Source organism: Sorex fumeus, unplaced genomic scaffold (genome assembly GCF_029834395.1).
Source record: "Sorex fumeus unplaced genomic scaffold, SorFum_2.1 ptg000008l, whole genome shotgun sequence".
NCBI classification, from domain to species: domain Eukaryota; kingdom Metazoa; phylum Chordata; class Mammalia; order Eulipotyphla; family Soricidae; genus Sorex; species Sorex fumeus.
The window spans coordinates 9485431-9507239 of NW_026606065.1; the positions used below are offsets into that span (position 1 = coordinate 9485431).

A 21809-nucleotide genomic window follows, 5' to 3' on the forward strand; every position below is an offset into this window, starting at 1 on the left:
TTTCCTTCTTAAAATTTTAACTCTTTTTTTTGTTGTTGCTAGTTTTTGTACAGGTCACATGCCGTGTTGTTCCGTTCTACTGGGGCTACTCTAGTTCTTAGGGACCACCAGGACCATACTCCTCAGTGTGTTGGAGTCAACTGGGGTCACATTCTGGGTTGCTTTGGCACCCACTAGTGTTACTCCCGGTGGTTCTCAGTGCTCAGAGCACCATGGGTATTGGGGTCAGTTCCTCGCCCTTGTCCCATAACTTTGAACCACAATCATAACCACTATAGTTTGACTCTTTTGTAAGAGGGGAATAACCCAGGGGTGGACAGAAAAGTAGCCTACAATCTTCTGGGTCCTTCTTAGGTTGTTCAAGCAATCCAATTAAGATTAAAGACAAGTACTTTTGAGCTAACAGGGGAAAAATCTGTAATAAGTTCATAAAAGACTAGTAGGACAGGGCTGGAGAGAAAGCTTACTGATTGAAGATAAAGCTATGTGATAGAGCACTTGCTCTGCATGTGTGAGGCTCTGGGTTGATCCCCAGGGCTGCAATAAAATAAAATGAAAAGAACAGAGAAATTTACATGCATATGAGAAACTTTAGGGCTGGAGCGACAGCACAGCGGGTAGGGCGTTCGCCTTACACGCAGCCAACATGGCCGACCCGAGTTCGATTCCTCCGCCCCTCTCGGAGAGCCCGGCAAGCTACCGAGAGTATTCGATATGCCAGACACAGTAACAACAAAGTCTCCAATGGAGACGTTACTGGGCCCGCTCGAGCAAATCGACGATCAACGGGAGGGCCTTTACCTTTTTACCTTTATGAGAAACTTTATGGATATAGTTTCTAAGCTAATGGGGCAAAATGAGAGGATCCTAAGCTAAGCCACAAGACAGAGGCCTTGGCCTTCAAGAAAAAGCGGGAGGCAGATGATAAGGAGAGTGTGACTCACATGATGAACACCAGGTACTCTGCAATGAGATGCTTACTTTGTCATATGGCTAGCATTCTCTTATAGAAAGGATATTTCTGGTAAAATTCCAATTTCTGAGTAATAATCACAGTTTCCATTCTTCTAGGTAGTCAGGGGAGAAAAAAGTTTCTCATGAGCCTGGAAGCCTTGTTGATTTCAATTCAAAATAATCCCCGTGCTATAAAATAAGACATCTTGGCAAGGCTGCTCTGAATACCTTGGCGAGGGAGGCCTATCCTCCATCAGCGAACCCTCTCTCCTTTCAATCCTGGCCAAATTCTTTGCCAATCAACATTCAAAATATTATTCCAGTGCTTCCAACTGTCAAGCTAAAGGCAGATGACTTAGCAATGCTACTTTTTTTTTTTTCTTTTGGCTTGGCCAGCTATCCACAATGCAATCCCTCCAGAGGCAGCAGGGCAGGAGATCCAGTAAAGTTAAGCAGGGTATGATTGTACTCTCACTCCTGTTTGATAAAAATTGTGCCAGAATGCTGTGCCACAGCTATAGCTAATGTAATTTATCTTTGCCTTGAGACAAAGAAAAGGTATTTTCTTTATTTTTTAAAGATATACATATCTCGGGGCTGGAGCAATAGCACAGCGGGTAGGGCGTCTGCCTTGCATGCGGCCGACCTGGGTTTGATTCCCAGCGTCCCATATGGTCCCCTAAGCACTGCCAGGAGTGATTCCTGAGTGTAGAGCCAGGAGTAACCCCCCGTGCGTCGCCGGGTGTGACCCCCCCCCAAAAAAGGATATATGTATCTGAAACCAGAAATAGTATAGAGCTTAAAGTGTTATCTTTCATGTGACACTGACCCTATATCTATCCCTAGTATAGTTTAAGTTCCCTGAGTCCCACCAGGAGTGATCTCTGAGAACAGCTGTGTGTGACATCAGCCACGACCCCCCCCCCAATAAAATAAAGGCATAGATATCAAAATGCAGTCTGAATAATATCTAAACACAAAGATGCTTTCCAGAGGAAAGTTGCAGGTATTAGGAGAGTTGGCCACGGGGCAGTTCTGTGACCTCACTTCTTAAAGTGGAATCCTTTGGCACACATGATTAAGAGCCCTGGCCAAAAGCCACGATCTGTTTATCTTATGGCTTCCCAGGGGGTTCATATATGCCATGAGGTTTGTTTAACTTTGTTTGCACTTTATAAGGCCTGGGCTAGAATCACCATTAATGAGCACAAGCTAGACACTTGGGACGAGAAACTGCAACAACTTTGATAGCAATGGGATAAATTACACCGTCCTTGATTTTTAAATGTCAGCAAAAACCTACTCTTGAAAATTGTATTCAACAACCTCGCATGGAGTCTACAAAAAAGGTCAAAAATGAAGCTTCCTTTCATAATTTGAGTGGGCAACCTTAACTTACCGTGTGAAGGTGTATCCAAGGATAGCACCCCAATCCACAGTTAATAGTAGGATTCCAGTGCCCTTGATTACTCAGATTTTTTTTTCTCTTTGGGGGTATACTGTCAATACTCCTTTCATTTTCCTTGGCAATGTTTCTAGTATTTCTTCTTTTTTAAAAAGTGTCTTTAAGAGGAAAGCCTTTTTTCCTTTCTCTTCAGTTCATTTGTTTCATTCTATCTTAGACTGAATGGCATTGGCATGCAAAGCTATGTACCCATTCTCACTGTAAATTTTTTAGCAATTTGGGCTTGAATATTCTTCCCAGTGAACGTGATTCTGTATAATGTTCAAGAAGGGCAGCAGAATTCCCGCTAGGGTGGGGCCTTTTCCCACTCCCCTTTAGAGCAGAGCATATGTGCAGTCAATATGGCAGAGAGCTACCAAATTACTGATTCTCAAACCCAGAGATTTACTCCTTCAGGTGTAGGACATCAGCAAGGGTATTCTGTGCCAGACCTTCAACAAGTTGTTTGGCTGCTGCTTCTTTCCTGGCAGAAATGTTTATGTCCATTGAAGGTTTCTGAAGCTGGATTAAAGAATTCTATACTATGGGCTAAAGAACTCTATAATCAGATTCTAAGGAATCTCCTGCAAAGACAAAGGGCTTTCATCTTATCAAACCACAGATGTTGAATAAGATTGGGTTGTCCTTGCTCCTCCCAAATGGAGCTAAGGTTTATTGAGTTACTCCCACAACAGTGCTCCCGAGGCACACCCAATCACATCAGGCACTAATAATCCTATATTGCTTTTCTCTTTTATGTCCTTTGCATGGTTTAGCAATGTTCTTTTTATATAGACAAAGGAAGACAGTTGATGCTATGCTTTTGTAACATGAGAATTATTTGACTCTGAATACTATTTATTCCTGAGTATCCCTCATATATACCTGACTTACGCCTCAGTTACCCTTACTTCCTAACACCCCCAAAAGGAAGCTCCCAACAAGGGACGAGGGTGGTCCCAGGGCAAGGTGTACGCTACCCTGGCACTGAAAGGAACAAGCTAAGAATACTGTTAAGAGCATGGTCATGGAACAAACTCTGTCATGACCCAAAAAGAAGTAACTGAATAAAGACCCTGCTGGGGTTAGGAAAGACTAATCAGGCCTGAGGACTGTGGTCTGGGATATATAGTGAGATGTCCGCAGGAAGAGCCAACCTTCAAGTTTAATATATCTCTTACTGTGTTCATAACAAAATGAGTAGAAATATTAGTAAGAAGTAATTTACTAAGATTAAATGGATTACTAGTTGATGAAAGGAGAAAGCAATACACCCTAGACTGGATCCCACCCTTGAGCGAATCTCCTCGTGATCTCGAATCTCCTAGTAATCTCGAATGCTGAACCCCCAGAGGAGATTTTTGTCCCTGAGTTAATCTCCTAGAACTTCCCCTAAAGAAGTGGCTTTATATCTGTTTATTGTTATGATACTGTTCCACCTCACCTACGTGTACCCGCACCCTTCATGATTTCTATATAACCATGCTGTAACCGGGGAAGGCAAAAACTACCCTGGGGAAGAAGAAGCAACTATGCTGTGTGTGGGGGGGTGGGGGGTGGGGGGATGGAGGGGCAGGGGAGAAACAACTGTACTACTTCATTCTTCATTCTTCAACTCTTATGATACCTTTCATGTATGAGAAATATTCAGTGTGCGAGCATCCATTTTTCCCATGCCTACTTACACCAATGCCTGGACTCACTGTGAATCTAAAATAACTGAACACACCTTGTTAAGGTATCTATTGTGAGTTCAAAAAATGTGGGCACGCAGGATGCATACATTCAGTGGCTGTAGAAGAATGAAGCTCCAAGGGGGGCGGGGGAAGAAGAAATACTAAGCTGTAGGAAAATGAAGCAGTAAGAGAGGAAAAGAGGAAGAGAACTAAAGTCCCTGACCAACAACCAGACTGTCTCTCCATTCCTCTGTCCACCATCATGTCACCATCCACCGGCCTGGGGAGGTGGTTCTCCAGCCACTGAACGTATGCATCCTGCGTGCCCACACTTTTTGAACTCACAATAGATACCTTAACAAGGTGTGTTCAGTTATTTTAGATTCACAGTGAGTCCAGGCATTGGTGTAAGTAGGCATGGGGAAAAATGGATGCTCGCACACTGAATATTTCTCATACATGAAAGGTATCATAAGAGTTCTCGTTCTAGAGAAATGGCAACCTGCTAAGGTTTTGCTTGGGAAAAAAAAGAAAATAAACTAGAACATATAATCTTGCAAACCATTAATATGCATAGAATAAAGTTCAATTTTCTCTTTATTCCCTTTTTTTTAAAAAATTTCTATTATCTCCTGCTTGTAGAATTATGACTTAGTCTTAGTATCCATTTCTTTGTAGACTCTTTTTTGATACCATAATAGGAAGCATGGGCCTCTCTGAATTAATCCTTTGTGAGCACATCTTGCCTGGTACTGATCTTAATGATGGTGCATGTTACCATGTTTTTTCTCCCACTAATGTGAGCTCATTGAAAATATATCAGTTTATTTCTGAAAGGTCAGTTTATTTCATTGAAGTTTGATCAGTTTATCTCAAAAAGATTTAATAAATACTTTTTATATCCTACATTTTGCTAAGTTCAGAGATCTAGAAATGAATAAAAGCAGTCTTGGAAACTTGAGTAGCAAAGTCAAGTATTAACTATTTTTTAATATTATAGTCAGTGTGTTGAGTGCATTCATTCCTTAAAATTTCTCTTACCCCATTTACTCACCCTCGATTAAATTGTCACTTTTCTCAGCACACTGCATCCAAACCCTATCAAAATATAAACCAAATACATTGAGACTGAGAGTGTTTCCCTCTCCTTGTGAGTCCTTTCCTTTCTTAGGAAAAGGCTGTAGTGGCTATAGTCTTTGACAGGATTCAAGAGATCGGTAAAATGGATGATCAACAACTTTTAAGGTGCAACAAAGTCTAGTGAAACCAAATTCTGTGACCATGACTAATCCCCACCATCCATACACAATACACACCCAATCTGTCCATGAGCTAATCAGTATCATCTGGGAGGTTCTTTACAGTGGAAGCCATGAAAACCAGAACCCACACTAGAATTACATACTTTCATTTACAACAATGTAGAATTACGAAAAAAGAAAGCTTATTTCCTTGCCCAAACAAGATCTGAGGTGGTCTAGTAAGGAGTTTTGATAGTTTTTTTTTAACCTCTGTAGAGACTAACCATTAAAATAACTTGTTCAGCGTGTATTTCTGATTCCTAACAGTGACTAAACATGAACTTGCTGACCTTTGTCACACCACTAAATACTTCTGACTAATCAATTTCTCCGTGAAGAACAAAAAGGGTTTCTTAAAATTTTCTTGTGGCAGTTAAACCAATGTATTGTACAAAATTCAGAAGAGTCAACTTTAAAAGATGTAAGCATTCAAGATCAGTGAAAGTCACTAACAGTAAATATAATTTAGTTTATTAGATAAATATCACTTTTCCAATAGTCTTTTATTTAAAAATATTATTCCGTACCACTAAAGTTCTTTAAAATAAACTGCCTTCACGATCACGATCACAATCGTCCTGTTGTTCGTTGATTGCCTCGAGCAGGCCCCAGTAAGGTCTCCTTCGTCCTAGCCCTGAGATTTTTAAAAAGTGCCATATTCAAGGCTCTTTCAGGCTTAGGAGAATGAGACCCATCATTGTTACTGGTATTTGGCATATTGGATATGCCACAGGGAGTTTGCCAGACTCTGCCTTGTGGGTAGGTTACATTCGGTAGCCTGCCAGTTTGTCCAAAGTAAGAATGAGACAGCACTCAAAAGGAGAGAGATAACAAAAGGGAATGCCCTGCTACAGAGGTAGGTGGGGGTGGGAGGATGGGGGGTGGGATGGATACTGGGACTGGTGGTAGTGGAGATTGGGTACTGGTGGAGGGATGGGTATTTGATCATTGTATAACTGAAACCCAAGCACAAAAATTTGTAAGTCTACAACTGTACCTCATGGTATTTCACTAATAAAAAATTTAAGAAAAAAACAAAAAAAACAAAGTAAGAATGAGATAATAAGATGTCGCAAGGCCTCAAATGAGACCGCGCACTTCCAGGAGCTGGGTTTTATAGTCTCTGGGTCTTGGCCGTTGATGGGATTACACGGTGCCAGGGGGCCAGTTGGTGGGTGTGACCCCTGCCTACTGGAATTTGGAGGATCTGGGTGGAGGATGCTCAGCCCCGATTTGAGCAGGCTTGGAGATCTCAGCCCCAGGACCTTCATGACTTTGTTCCTCTGCCGGTACCTTCATGCGTGTAGAGAGTCGTCTCAGCATGGTTGTGGCTAAAACGTTTTGCCTGCAAAAATACTAGTTAGTGAAAACAATTCAAACCACTTCCTCAGAACTTTCTCTAAAATTCATATAGGTGAAAAACTGGTACATTTCTCGGCTCTCTTCAACTTTCCTATGTTAGGTTAAACGTAAAAAAATGGTTTGAATATGTTAAGAAGCCATAACATTAAAGCAGCCACTAATACAGTCGTGGGTCTATATCAGAAATCAAAGGTGAGTTCTTTGTCTAATTCTCATTAAATAAATTGGCTGTGGGCTGGAGAAACAGTACAGGAAGCAGGCACTTGCCTTGTATGCAGCTGTGTTGGCCACCACCCTGATTCAAATTCCCTGAGCACCACAAGGGGGCCCTCCTGAGTAAAAGCCAGAAATAACCCCTGAGCACTGCTGTGTGAGGCTCCCAAACAACAATGAGCTTTTCTAATAGTGAAACAAAAAACAGAACCCTCCACAAGAATTTCACTGAAGGGACGTATGTGCTGAAACGGATGTATAGCAAAGGTATCCAATGGAGTCAAAGGAATGGGGTAGGGTAAAGAAATATGGGAAATAAGCCATACCAATCTAGACAAGGATCATTGACTACTATTACTTATTTGCTCTAACACACACATAGACCCACATTTGGGTTGTTTGGGGGGGGGGAGGGTCATATCTAATGGTGCTTAAGGGTTTCACTTGGCTCTGTGTCCAAGGGACCACATGGTGCCTGGGATTAATCCTGGGCCTCCTGCTTGTGTTCAAACAATGAGCCATCTCTCCAAGCCCTCTGTTGGTGTTTTGTTTGTTTTTTGGGTCACACCTGGCAATGCTCAGGGGTCGCTCCTGGCTCTGCACTCAGAAATTACTCCTGGTGGTAGTCAGGGGACCAAATGGGATGCCAGGGATTGAACCTTGGGTCGGCCGCATGCAATGCAAATGCCCTACCCACTGTACTATCGCTCTGTGCCCACCTCTACAGGTCTTTAAAATTTTATTTACTTTGTTTGTGCTCCTGGTTCTGCACTCAGAAGTCACTCCTGGTAGTGCTCAGAGAATCATATTTGGCACTAGGGATCAAACCCAGGTCCTGTGCAAGGCACAAGGCACATGCTTTACCAGCTATATCTCTCCAACACTCCATCTACTGTTTTTTAGAAGAGGGCCACACTTCCAGGGGGAGTTCAGGCCAACCACCACCATCTATGGCTCTTTCCTGAATGAACACGCAGCTCTCTGGCCAGTTGCCCCAGGTTGGCTTCTCTTTGCTTATGTACCTTCTTCTGCTCTCTGCCAGCAATGTCTGTGGTTCCTGTATATAGATTTTGGTACTGGGCTTCTGGAAGACATGTTGGAACATCATCTGGATTTTCCTTTTGATGCTGAAGTTGGAGCAAATATACAGTGACAAGAACAAAATACAGAACTAATGTTACCAGGGCTAAGAATATGAGAGATAATAGGTGTTATATGAGAGAAAACCAAACCAAGCTAAATAAATACGCAGATGCTGTATTTGTAATCCATCGTGAGAACAACTACTCTCTTCTGTTGCCTCAGAAAGGTAGTACATCTTGAAAATTTCTATTTCATAAGGGTAACTGAAAGACGGTCTAGTAAGAAATACTATAAAGCAACATGTGACCAATGAATTTTTTGGTCCCTTGAGGTAACGTGCAAAATGATATCAATTAGGGTAAAAAGTATGTTGTAATGGCAGATTGCATAGAGAAAAAGGAGTTAGAAGGACATACTTCATCAACAGATCGCGAGAATCATTTCATCCATTTGGCCCTCACCTTAAAATATGTTTTATACAAGAATCTATGCCTGTGAATCTTAAAGTAATTTTCTTGGAAAATGAAATTTCTAGGAAAGACAGTCTTTTCAATGAATAAACAAAAGCAAAAGCAGATGTATACATCATGGTAATAAGATGATTAGAACAACATAAAAACTGAAGGCAAGATAATTGACTTTGTGTTGCTGTTGTTTTTGGGCCACATCTGGTGATGCAAAGGGCTTATCCCTGGTTCTGTAGTCAGGAACTACTCCTAGTGGGCTCGTGGGACTACATGGGATACCAGGGATCAATCCAGGATTGACCGGACCGCTTGCAAGTGCCCTATCCACTGAACAAACGGTCACGGTCCTCCCGTTATTCATAAATTTGCTCGAGCGGGCCCAGTGACGTCTCCATTGTGAGACTTGTTACTGTGTTTGACATATCGAATACATCACGGGGAGCTTGCCAGGCTCTGCCGGGTGGGCGAGATACTCTCGGTAGCTTGTCGGGCTCTCCGAGAGGGGTGGAGGAATCGAACCTGGCTCGGTTGGGCCAGCTGCACACAAGGCAAATGCCCGAGCTGCGCTATTGCTCTATCCCCCACTGAACAAAAAGTGGGCCAAATCGTGGACTACTTATAAGAGGGCTCCAGACTTCTTGGCTTACCACCACCTCTAAAGAGGTTAGCTTTAACACCAACTTTGGGAAATACTGAAATGGTATTAAATAGCTTAAGGACTGTCACATTTAGTGGGTGTGATGAAATAGGAGAAACAGGAATGTTTAAAAAGTCGCCTAGGCTTATACTTTTTTTCCCTGCACATTTTTAGAAAGTAACAAAACGTTGAAGTATTCGATGCTTTCTCCACTAACAGTGATAGTTTTCCTTTGGGTAGTTCTCTTTTCGACACTGTAATTGAAGCAAACACACAGATTAAAACAAAATACAGACCCGTGCTAAGATTTGAGCAATAATGGATATCCTGTAGGAGTTAAACCAAGCAAGTCGGCTATCTATGTCAGATTTAATTAGCCCACAGATCCAGACTCATGCTAATTTGGACACTATTTATTTGTAAACGCGACTCTCGCATCTTCTTTCCCGGACTTGGTTTACCTTCCCAGGCCCTAAATGCAGACAATGCTTGTAAAATGAGGTCTGGAGTTTTGTTTTTCAGACGCTGACTGATTCCCTGGTCTAGATTTCGAAGCCACCAACAGAAGGTGGATGGCTTATAATTGAAAAAGTTTCACAAACACTGCAAACAAAAAAAATTCAGAAAAGTGGAAAGAGTAGATGGGGGGAAAAAATCCTTCTAGGGCACAGTGAAAATGACAAATTATTATTATTATTTTTTTCAAGCCGGGCTTTATACCAGGTACCTATACTGTCTTGACATCACGGTTTAGCTCGAAATTCAGAAAAGTGCAAATAGTAGATGGGGAAAAAGTCCTTCTAGGTCACAATGAAAATGACTAATTATTTTTTAAAGCCGGGCTTTATATCAGGTACCTATAGTGTCTTGACATCACGGTTTAGCTCGAAATTCAGAAAAGTGCAAATAGTAGATGCGGAAAAAGTCCTTCTAGGTCACAAAGAAAATGACTAATTATTATTTTTTTTAAAGCCGGGCTTTACACCAGGTGCCTATCCTGTCTTGACATCACGGCTTAGCGGGCCTGGGAGCCAAATACTGAGCATCCCAGCAAGGTCAAAGGTCCTCAGCGTGCTCTTTCACAAACGCTCCCACCCCCCTCTTAGGAGGGCTTTCCGGGGCAAAACCACCACCCGTCCCGGTTTCCCAGGAGGCTCGTCCGCAGCAACCGGAGAGCCGCGAGGGTGGCCGCTCAGCGCTGCCGCACCTGCGCCCCAGGTGCCGTCGCCAAACGCCGCCCAACAGCCGGAAGCGGAAGCGGAAGCGTCGCGTACACAGACATTGCAGCGAGCGGCGCCGGCGCCTCAGCCGCGCACGCGCAGAGGGAGCTTCGCGCGCTGGGCGGGGGGGGGGGGGGGGCGGGGGCCGGGGGGGGCTGAAGCCCTCACGCTGTCGTCACAGGGCTCCGGAGCCGGGTGCGTCCCTTTTCCTCTCCCGCCTTTGCTTCCGGCCCCGCCCCTCCCCTCCCCGCCTCCCCGGCCCCTCCCTCTCCCGCTCCCTCCCCTCGTCCCTCGCGAGGCTCCGGGCCGCCGCACCGCCGCTCCGCCGCTCCGCCCCCGCTTCCGGTCCGGGCCCCGCCCCTTCCGCTTTCTCGGCGGCGCCTGCGCGTCTGGGGTCGGGCTGGGCCGGCGGGTTCCTCGGGTGGCGTCGCCGCGCGTCGCCGCGCCGCGCCCCGGGGCTCGATGGCGATGAACTACAGCTCCAAGGAGGAGGTGGACGGCGGGCCCCCCTGCGCGCCCGGGGGCCCCGCCAAGAGCCGCCGGCCCGACAACACGGCCTTCAAGCAGCAGCGGCTGCCGGCCTGGCAGCCCATCCTGACGGCGGGCACGGTGCTGCCGACCTTCTTCGTCATCGGCCTCATCTTCATCCCCATCGGCATCGGCATCTTCGTCACCTCCAACAACATCCGCGAGATCGAGGTGAGCGCGCGGGCCGAGCCCTGGCGGCGGCGGCGGCCCCGGCCCCGGCCCCGGCCCAGGCCCACGCCCTCCTCGGCCGCCGCCGCCGCCGCCGCCGGGTGACAGAAGGGCCCGCCCCGCCCCGCGCCCCGCGCCCCGCGCCCCGCGCCCCGCGCCCCGCGCCCCGCGCCCCGCGCCCCGCGCCCCGCGCCCCGCGCCCCGCGCCGCACCTGCCCTCCGCCAGCCCCCGGCCCCCTCGCCGGGCTCTCTGTGTGTCTGTGTGTGTGTGTGGTTGTGGAGTCGGCAGTGCGGTCCTCTGTCCTTTGCGTGTGTGCGTGTGTGTGTGCGTCGCTGGAGTTGGCACTTTTGTTCCCTGTCCTCTCTGTGTGTGTGTGTGTGTGTGTGTGTGGAGGTGGCAGTTTGGTCCTCTGTCCTTTGCGTGTGTGTGTTGCTGGAGTTGGTACTTTTGTTCTCTGTTGTGTGTGTGTGGTTGTGTAGGTAACTGGCAGTGTGGTCCTCTATCCTTTATGTGTGTGTGCGTCGCAGGAGTTGGCACTTTTGTTCCCTGTCCTCTGTGTGTGTGTGTGTGTGTGTGTGTGTGGAGTTGGCAGTTTGGTCCTCTGTCCTTTGCGTGTGTGTGTGTCGCTGGAGTTGGCACTTTTGTTCTCTGTTGTGTGTGTGTGTGGTTGTGTAGTTGGCAGTGTAGTCCTTTGCGTGTGTGTTTGCGTCGCTGGAGTTGGTACTTTTGTTCCCTGTCATGTGTGTGGAGTTAGCAGTTTTGCTCCCTGTCCTCTGTGTGTATGTGTGAGTGTGTTTATGTGTATGTGTTTGTCTATCTGTCTGTGTGTCTCTCTTTGTCTCTGGAGTTTGCAGTTTTTTCCCCAGCCCTCTGCATATGTGTGTGCACACTGCCGAAGTTAGCTATTTTGTTCCCTGTCCTCTGTGTGTGTGTGTGTGTGTCTGTCTGTCTGTCTGTCAGTCTCTGTGCATCTGTCTCTGGAGTTTGCAGTTTTGTCCTCTGCGTGTGTGTATGTGGCTGAAGTTTGCAGTTTCTTTCCTGTCTTCTGTGTATGTGTGTGTGTGTGTGTCTGTCTGTCTGTCTGTCTGTCTGTCTGTGTCTCTGTTTACTGGAAGAGGTTGGTCTTGTGTTGCTCAGTCACCTGGTGAGAACACGGACAGTTTGCAGTTGTGTGTGTGGCTGGAGTTTGCACTTTTGTTCCCTGTTCTCTGTGTGCGTGTGTGTGTGTGTGTGTCTGTCTGTCTGTCTTTTGAGTTAGCAGTTTTGTCCTCTGCCCTCTGTCTATGTGTATGTCTTTGTCGCTGGAGTGCTGGAGTTTGCAGTTTTGTCTCTTGCTGGCGGTTTCACACAGGGATGGGAAGAGTGCTTCAAGCAGAGGATGATGCGCTGAAGAATGGTTGTAGAATGTTTCCATAGGAGGGATTTTTTTTACCTGCAGTGGTGCTTTTTGGGAAAAAAAAAAAAAAAAAAGAAACAACCCAGCAGCTGAAAAAAAAATCAGATAGGCGTGGGAAACACGGAAGTGATATGTAGATGTTCCTTCAGGAGAACTGTCATGGCCAGAGTCATGGGGTAGAGTCGCAGGATACAGACATGAACAATTTTGGCTGTTGCTTGGGAGACAGCCCTAGAATCATTGACAGCCTTCTTTGTTCCCCTTTCTCTTCCTTTGTTGGTACTGATAACGTTTACTGGAAGAGGTTGGTCTTGTGTTGCTCAGTCACCTGGTGAGAACACCGAAGTGTGTCCTGCACTTTCATTTTAAGGTAATCGTTGGAGGACAGAGTCGAGGGTAGCCCAAAACTTTGATTCTTGTTTTGCTCTTAGACTGCCTTCAATAAAAATGAATGCTCTACATTTGCTCTAGATTTTTTATGTCGTTCAGTTTAGTAGCTACTTAACGGAGAGCAAATTTTGCGAATACTTGACAGTTTACCACGAGACATAAGAGAAACTTGGGGGAGCATCTTGACTTGTCACCAGCTCTCAGGGTCCCTTTGTTGGGAGACAATAGGCTGGTGATATTAGAATGCAAATACTTTTTGTTTAGATGTTCTGTATTAATTATCTGATTATTCTCATTGCTTATCAGCTATAATATACATATATACACAATATATATATATATACACACACACACATGTGGCTAGAGCGATAGCACAGTAGGTAGGGCGTTTGCACGTGGCCAACTCGGGCCAAGCCAGGTTTGATTCCTTTCTGAGATCCCGGCAAGCTTCTGAGAGTATCGTGCCCACATGGCAAAGCCTGGCAAGCTACCTGTGACGTATTCGATATGCCAAAAACAGTAACAAGAAGTCTGACAATGGAGACATTACTGGTGGCCGCTTGGGAGGACAGTGCTAGTGCTACAATATATCAAAGTGTATATTTTTTCTAAAGAAATATTCGCATTTTATTTCTTACTAATTTTGTTTGGGGGCCACACCCAGTGATGTTTGGGGTTTGTTTGGGTCTACTCCCAGGTCTGTTCTTGGGATTTGTTCCTTATGTCCTTTAGGGGGGACTGGGCAGTGCCAGAAATCAAATCTGGGCATTCCACACGCAATGCATGCTTTGTGTATGCTTAGCCCATTGAGCTCTCTCTCCAGTCTGAATTTTTTTTTTAATGTATTAATGCAATTATTTTTCCTCCCCACTAAAGATTATGTATATTTTGTTGATTTTCAGATTCCCCATATTAATACAAGCATTAGACAATTGTATTTACTAATTTTATCAATATTTATTTATTTATTGGTTTTTGAGTCACACCGGGCAATGCTCAGGGGTTACTCCTGACTCTGAGCTCAGGAATTACTCCTGGTGGTGCTCGGGGGACCTTACAGTATGCTGGGGATCGAACCCAGACCAGCTGCATGCAAGGCAGATGCCCTAATTGCTGTACTATATCTCCGGCCCCTAATTTTATCATTCTTAAAAAAAAATTACTTAATATATCGTTTAGCAATAAGAGCATTTACACTAAGCATGAAACGACTATTTCCTTCATTTTTTACAATATCAGAATCCAAACATCTTTTTGCCACAGAAGGTAATAGTGTTTTTCTAGTCTGGAACTCTAGTAAGGATGATGATACCTTGAGTATAGATAACTCTGCAAAGGCATTTGTTAGTGTGAAATTACATAGTTTTAACTTGATCGTTAAAACTGAATAAACACATTTAGAATAATGTTAAGAGTACATTTTAAAACTAAACATGTACTTCACATATAATATTGCCAAGCTTTCCGGGTACTTCGTCATTAGGGGTTAGTGGGTTGGTATCTGCTGCTCCTCACCCCAAGGATTGCTGTAGAAATCCCGAATCTCCTTTTCTAAATCTTGTTGTTGATTCCTTGACCATCCTCAATGATTTAATCCTATTGTTTCCCCTGGTTTCTGATAATGTCTTTATTCTTTTCTGGATATCTTGGTTTTTAGATTCTAGAACTTTTAACAGGATTGAAACTCCTGTGGTTAGTATTCTTATTTATGCTTTATAGCTCTATGGAAGTTAAGTAAAAGCAAGTTGCTTTACAGAATTAATGCTAAAGTATTTTCTTTTAAGTTTAAAGGTTTTCAGTATTCAAATTAACTGCTTTGCTTGGTGTGACTCTTGAAAATTTAGAGGTTTGTAGCCTTAGTGCTTTAATTTGCTTCCCAAGAACTTTAGTATTTATATAAAGCATGATGAAATGAATATGGTCCATAAGACTATTTTTGTAAGGCCTCAGACCTAAGAATGATTTCACAGAGGAATATTTGCTATTGATTTTAGATAGGCAACACTAACTTTTTGAACCTCAGTTATGCAACATGTACAGCAGATAAGGGCACTTACCTTTCATGTGGCTGACCCTGGTATGTGGCTGACCCTGGTATGACCCAGCATACCATATGGAACTCTGAGCACTACCAGGAGTACTCCCTGAGTGCACAGAGGAGTAACCCCTGAGCACTGCCGGGTGTAACCCAAAGAACAAAAAACAAAAAAAAAGAATTGCAGGACCTGGAAATCCACTGGGATTATGGCACATGCCTTGCTTGAGGTCAACCCTGGTTTGATCCTCAACACCACATTTTCTCCTCAAAGTTTCTGGGTGCAGCGCTAATGGCCCCTATGCATCTCCCAGGTGGCCCACGTTATCCCCACGCAGCACTGGATATCACCTTAAGGCCTGAACAGCACCAAATGCTCAAAGCCTCAGTGAAACACCCACCCATAGAGGAGAATCACTGGGAGAGGTCCCCCAGGCCTCCTGAGTGCCACCCTTGGGGACTTCCCAGAACCTTTCCAAATGGAAACAGAACATCAGTTTTTAAATTAGTATTGCCATTTTTCTGAGGCAGAAAATAGTATATAATCACCATTACTGTATTATATTTTGAATTTCATAATAATAAGTTGTGCAAATTTGTTTTCTTTCCTGTTGGATAAGAATCTGCGTGTTTTCCTGACCTTGCCTCTTGATCTGCACAGCCTAAAATATTTACTTTCTAACCCTTTTCAGAAAAGAATTTCCTGCTCTTAGAGTTTTAAAGAAATGTGCTGCCAAAGTAAGCACCTATTTAAAAAATAAAAAATCAGCTATTTAACATTTAGATTCTAACCCTCAGTAATCTTTAAGGATGTAGGTGTAATGATCCTTGATAATTGCCATGTCTACCTTCTTTATTCAAATTTAGTGTACATGAACTACCTTAGCTAGATTTACCACCTTAGTTCAGGTAACATTTCCTTCATTTCTTTTTCACAGATTAAAAGTTCAAGCGATGTGAAAAACATTGCTTTTGAAACTTTTTAGCGCTTCTTTCTAGAATGGACTTTGGATAAATTCTTTTGTGTAAATAATCAGTTCAAAAGGATACTTTAAATGCTTTACATAAAAAAAAAAACTTAATCTGTTTAATGCTTAAAATGATTTACCTCATTACTCAGCATTTTGTTGAGTGACCTGTTTAGGTCTTACATTGATTTCCTTTAAGGCAGATTTACATTCAAAGATGGAAGTTTTCCAGTCCTTCTATAGTGTAAAAACTGCATGTCCTTCAAATTCTTCCTTTCCCACCACATTAAATCCAGTCTGTTTCTTGGGAATAGGATGTATTTTTAGAATTACTAAGAAGAAATGCTTGTTTGATTTTGGGGAACAATTGCAGTGGTAGCAAAACAACTCCGAGAAATATAATAACTCAAACTAATCTATTATTCTGTTTTGCCTCTGGTTGTGTTTTATTTTTAAACTAATGGCACGTCTGCAGATTGCCATTGTATGCTTTTCACGTTTGATCATTAATTTTTTAAAAAATTTTTTTTATTAGTGAAACACCATGAGGTACAGTTGTAGATTTACAAATTTTTGTGCTTTGGTTTCAATTATACAATGATCAGATACCCATCCCTCCACCAGTGCCCATTTTCCACCACCATGGATAATATCCCCCCACCTCCATCCCCCCATCCCCACCTGCCTCTGTGGCAGGGCAATCCCCTGTGTTCTCTCTCTCTCCTTTTGGGTGTTGTGGTCTGCAAAAGAGGCATTGAGTGGCAAACATGTTCAGTCCATAGTCCACTTTCGACATGCATCTCCCCTCCTGGGAGGATCCTCCAAACACCCTTTATTTGGTGCTCCCTTCTCTGTCTGAGCTGCCCTTTCCTCTAGAATGCCCGACTGGCCACTAAGCTATGGAGTAATCCTCCTGGTGCTGATCTCAGCTATTCTTGGGTATTAATCTCATATTTTGTTTCTTTATACCCCCCAGATGAATGCAATCTTTCTATGTCTATCCCTCTCTTTCTGACTCATTTCGCTTAGCATGATACTTTCCATGTTGTACCACTTGTATGTAAATTTCTGATCATTAATTTTTAACTGTACATTTCTTTTACCTGATGGCTTTCTTTTTTCCCTAGCATATTATCAGTTATTAATCTGCCCCCCTGTTTATTTTTATTTATTGCATCATCTTGCAACAAGTGAAAATAATTTGATTAATAATTTTCTGTTTTGTTTATTGCATCAGGCTGGAGTGATAGCACAGTGGGTAAGACGTTTGCCTTGCACGCGGCTGACCCATGTTCGATTCCTCCGCCCCTCTCGGAGAGCCCGGCAAGCTACCGAGAGTATCTCGCCCGCATGGCAGAGCCTGGCAAGCTCCCCGTGATGTATTCAACATGCCAAAAACAGTAGCAACAAGTCTCACATTGTGAGACGTTGACTGCTGCCCGCTTGAGCAAATCGATGAACAGTGAGAGGACAGTGCTACAGTGCTAATCTTTTGCTCGAGCGGGCCCAGTAACGTCTCCATTGGAGACTTTGTTGTTACTGTGTCTGGCATATCGAATACTCTCGGTAGCTTGCCGGGCTCTCCGAGAGGGGCGGAGGAATCGAACTCGGGTCGGCCATGTTGGCCGCTTGTAAGGCGAACGCCCTACCGCTGTGCTAATCTTTAATGTAAATTTATGGACTGAAGAGATAGTACAGGGGTTAAGGCACTTGCTTTACATGCAGTGGCAGCCACACTGTGGCTTGAAATCTGGTACCACATATGCCTCATGGGACACTGTTAGGTGTGGCCCCCGCGCACGGAGCTGAGTGTGGCACCCCCAAATTCATTTTCGGTCTTCATTAGATATAATTGACAAGTAAAAGTTCAATATATTTGAGATATACAATAAGATGGCTTGATGTATGTGTACATTTTGAAATGATCACTGATGGTGATCTCACATGTTTATCATATGATTTTGCCAGGGGGCTGGGAGTGAGAACATTTACTCTTATCAAGAAGATTTAAGTGTTTTGAGATTATGAAAAGAACTCTTACTGGAATGTAATTTGGAATGGTTGTTCAGAAAAACAATTGGAGAATCTTCAAAAATTTCAAAAATAGAGCCATAATATGACCTAGCAGTCTCACTGTTAGGTCTTTATCTAAAGGAAAGAAAGCAATATATTGAAACATTCTGCTCTTCCTAAACTTAGTTTTCATACACAACAGATCTTATTATGATCTGAAAATTAAGTGAAGCTACCCCTGAATTTTATTTTATTTATTTATTTTTTTAAATTTTATTTTTTTTATTTATTAATTTATTGAATCACTGTGGGAAAGGTTACAAAGCTTTCAGGTTTAGGTCTCAGTCATGCAAATATCAAACACATTTCCCTTTACCAATACTTATTTTTTACCATGAAGAACCCCAATAAAACCCCACCCCCCACCCCTCCCCGTCCCTGTGAGGCAGATGAATTCTAGTTAACACTCTATCTGCTTTGATTAGATTCATTGTTTCAATAAAAGATTCACCACTATTATTTAGAGTTTACCCCCCCCCCCCCCCCCCCCAAATCAGACATGCTGAAAAAGCATTGTGAAGTGATTTGCTTTCTACAGCTGGGTTCAAGAATTAAATGTTGGTTTTGGATTTCTGCTATTTTACCTATTGACCCTGGAAGTATTTCTACTGAAAGTCAGATAGTTAAGAAATTGGTTTCTGTGCACTGGAGATGTGGCCGTGCTGGAGAGCCGCCCGTGGGGGGCAACTGGTGGCCTCGGTAGGGCGTGAAGGGCGGACCGAAACGCCCCCCTTCCCATGAGGTTTTAGTCGCCCCCACACTCCCGGCTCATACCTGCTGTCCACAAGGCTCCCATGTGGCCGCCATCTTTCTTTCCAGAGAGGAGAGGGCAAATTTTTTTTTAATTTCATTTTTTTTATTTATTAATTTATTGGACCCCTGAATTTTAGATGGTAAATTTTATAATGGTAATAATAAAAAAAACTCAGTTAAACTTTCAAGAATTTTAATCAACATCGAGAATTTTTATGTGCAGAAATGATACTTTGACCACAGTGGGAAATAGAAAAAAAATTGCCTCGTTATGCTCAAGGCAAGACCCCTTCCTAAGAAGTGTGGAATGTCTTTGGAGAGATGGCATACACATGAAAGGTAAAATAAGCCATGTTAGGTTAGTGGCACAGGGATCTGCTTTAGTAGTTCAAAGGAAGATGGGATCACATCTACTTCTAATAGCTTTGGAAAGCTTTGTGGAGGAAGTGGGCCTCAGCCGAAATTTGAAGGCTAAATAGCCCTTCTAAAGGAGTGGTTGGATGCATTCCAGGAAAGGGATTAATAAGAGCAAAGATCTTGTGGCAGGAACTCAAAGGTGTACTAAGAAAATAGGAGTGAGGGCAAATAACCAGTGCCAGGTTGTGGAAAGACTTGAGTGTTTGACAAGGGATGTATTAAGCCAGGGAAGGGATGTGATTGACACAGTGTATCAATTAGATGGGCCCCTCAATTAGTAAGATTGTCATTTTCATGTAAAATCCTTAAATACACTGTACTGGCATTGTCCAGGCTCTGTTTCACTGAGTCTCTACTCACTTGAGTTTACTGCCTTGCCATTCTTAGAATTGGCTTAAGAGATTTCAGTCAAGAATAGTGGCTAGAATTCTAATTTTCTCATCCCTTTCAGGGAAGCAGTGTGGAAGAAGGGATGAAGATCAAAGGGATAAAGACATTCTAAAGAAGGTTCTTGGAAACCGCCACAAATCACCTCTATTTTGTAATAAGGCCACATTAGCTGCAGAGGAGGCTGGAAAGTGGTTTTTATTCTGGGGGAAAAATTTCTCATTGGAAGTTGTGCCGTGAAAGAAAGTAACACTGAAATTGTGTGGGCTGGGTATTTTTAGCAATTTCTGTAACAAAAGGGTATATGTTGCGTTGACTTGTTGGTAGCAAAACCGCTTAGATGATAGTCTTGTAGCTGTCACACTGAATCATGATTGCACTTTTTGCAATTTTTTTGCATGACGGGGAAGTACCAAATGGAGCTCAGGAGTTACAGAGTCCCTTGGTGATTTTCGACCCACTTGGTCATTCGTTTAAAGCATGGGACCAAGGATGCAAAGCTTCTCAGGCCCTGCACTGCTGACAATACCAGGGCAACCTCTGCGGTAATGAGGACCTCTGGGTTGAACCCGCTGATTCTTGGAAGGGCCATGTGGTGCCAAAGATCGGACCCTGGGTGGGTGGAATGCCAAGCATGAACCCTAACTACTGTTCTGTCGGTTTTATGTTATAGTTGTTATGTTGGATTTGATTTTATTATGAAAGGTATTATGTATTTTGAATAGCACTGTAGCACTGTCCTCCGTTGTTCATCAGTTAGCTCGAGTGGGCCCAGTAACATCTCCATCGTGAGACTTGTTACTGTGTTTGGCATATCGAATATGTCATGGGTAGCTTGCCAGGCTTTGCCGTGCAGGCGAGATACTCTCGGTAGCTTGCCGGCATCTCCGACAGAGGCAAAGGAATCGGACCCGGTCGGCCAGGTAAGCTGCGTGCAAGGCAAACGCCCTACCTCTGTGCTATCGCTCCAGTATTTTGAGTGTGAAAAACAAATCACAATCCCTGGCACCCCATATGGAAAAAAAAGTAGTAGTGGAGTGGGTAGGGCACTTACCTTGCCTGGGTTTGATCTACAGCATCCCATCCTCAGCCCTGCCAGGAGTGATTTCTGAGCATTTCTGGGTGTGGCCCAAAATTAGAAAAGAAAATAAAATTGGGTATGTGGCTCTGTTGGCAAGGGTTTTCTGTTTTGTTTTGTTTGGGTGCTTTGAGGGAGCTTTCAAGAGGGCATAGGGAAGCAGGATCCATTCCCACTGATACTGGATCAGTCAGGTCAGTTGGGCCTTCTGATGGGGAACTACTTGGGCCTTTGGTGCCAAGCTTGATGTCAGGGACCACCAGAACCACTGCAAAGAGCTTGGGGGTCTCCACACCACACGTGGTTTTGCTGGAGGCTCCAGGGCTTCATCCATTAAGTGTTAGGCCATATGGTGCCAGGGTTTGAACTCAGGTGCTAGGCCCATGCGAAGCTCCTTAGCTATGTCCCGGTCCCCTTAGAAGATTTTGTTCATTTGGGTCACATCCAGTGGTGCTCACGCCTTACTCCTGGCTCTGGGCTCAGAGATCACTCCTCGTGGTCTTGGGGGACTATATATTATACTGGGGATTAAACTTGGATTGGCCATATGTGAGGCAAGTGCCTGATCCACTGTACTATCACTCTGGTGTACCCCTTGATAAGGGCTGGAGCGATAGCACAGTGGTAGGATGTTTGCCTTGTGCGCAGCCAGCCTCCCTGAGCCAGGTTCGATTCCTCTGCCCCTCTCAGAGAGCCCGGCAAGCTACTGAGAGTATCTTGCCCGCATGGCAAAGCCTGACAAGCTACCTGTGACATATTCAATATGCCAAACACAGTAACAACAAGTTACGGACCTGCTCGAGCAAATCGATGAACAATGGGAGGACAGATTAGATTTTATATAAACAAACTGTAGGAAGAATATTGAGTATCATTCACATCTCTTTCCTTTCAAGATAAATTTCCCTTCCCTTCGCTTTTGTTGTTATAATGCCCAGCGGTTGCACATACATAGCGTTGATCGTTCTTGCACAGTTGATTTTAGTGCTCGCACACTTGGTCACTGAGCGGGGGGGCTAAGAGTGTCGGGGTTGTCACACATTTTTAATTTAGGGCTTGCTGGTCTCTGGTTGTAATGCTTCTTGGAGGTCACACTCTTGGCTACAGCGCTCACACATTTTTAGTTGTGATGCTCACCTGGGAACCATAAACTTCAGCTGTATCCTTGTACATGTTTGCTGGACGTTGGGCACTTGGTTGCAGCAGAGCTGAATATGTGAACAGCAATGAGTGTCGAATCCAGCCTCACACTTGCGAG

General features: G+C 44.0%; 1 protein-coding gene across 1 annotated transcript in view; it reads left to right on the top strand.

Annotated features, from left to right (window-relative positions):
- The first annotated feature begins 10757 nt into the window (after window positions 1-10757).
- TMEM30A (transmembrane protein 30A) overlaps window positions 10758-21809 on the top strand; it is a 38933-nt gene continuing 27881 nt past the window's right edge. Inside the window, exon 1 of the mRNA XM_056109747.1 lies at window positions 10758-11056. Coding sequence (XP_055965722.1) covers window positions 10820-11056 — 237 coding nt within the window. The 5' untranslated portion in view covers window positions 10758-10819. The remainder of the gene's footprint in view (window positions 11057-21809) is intronic.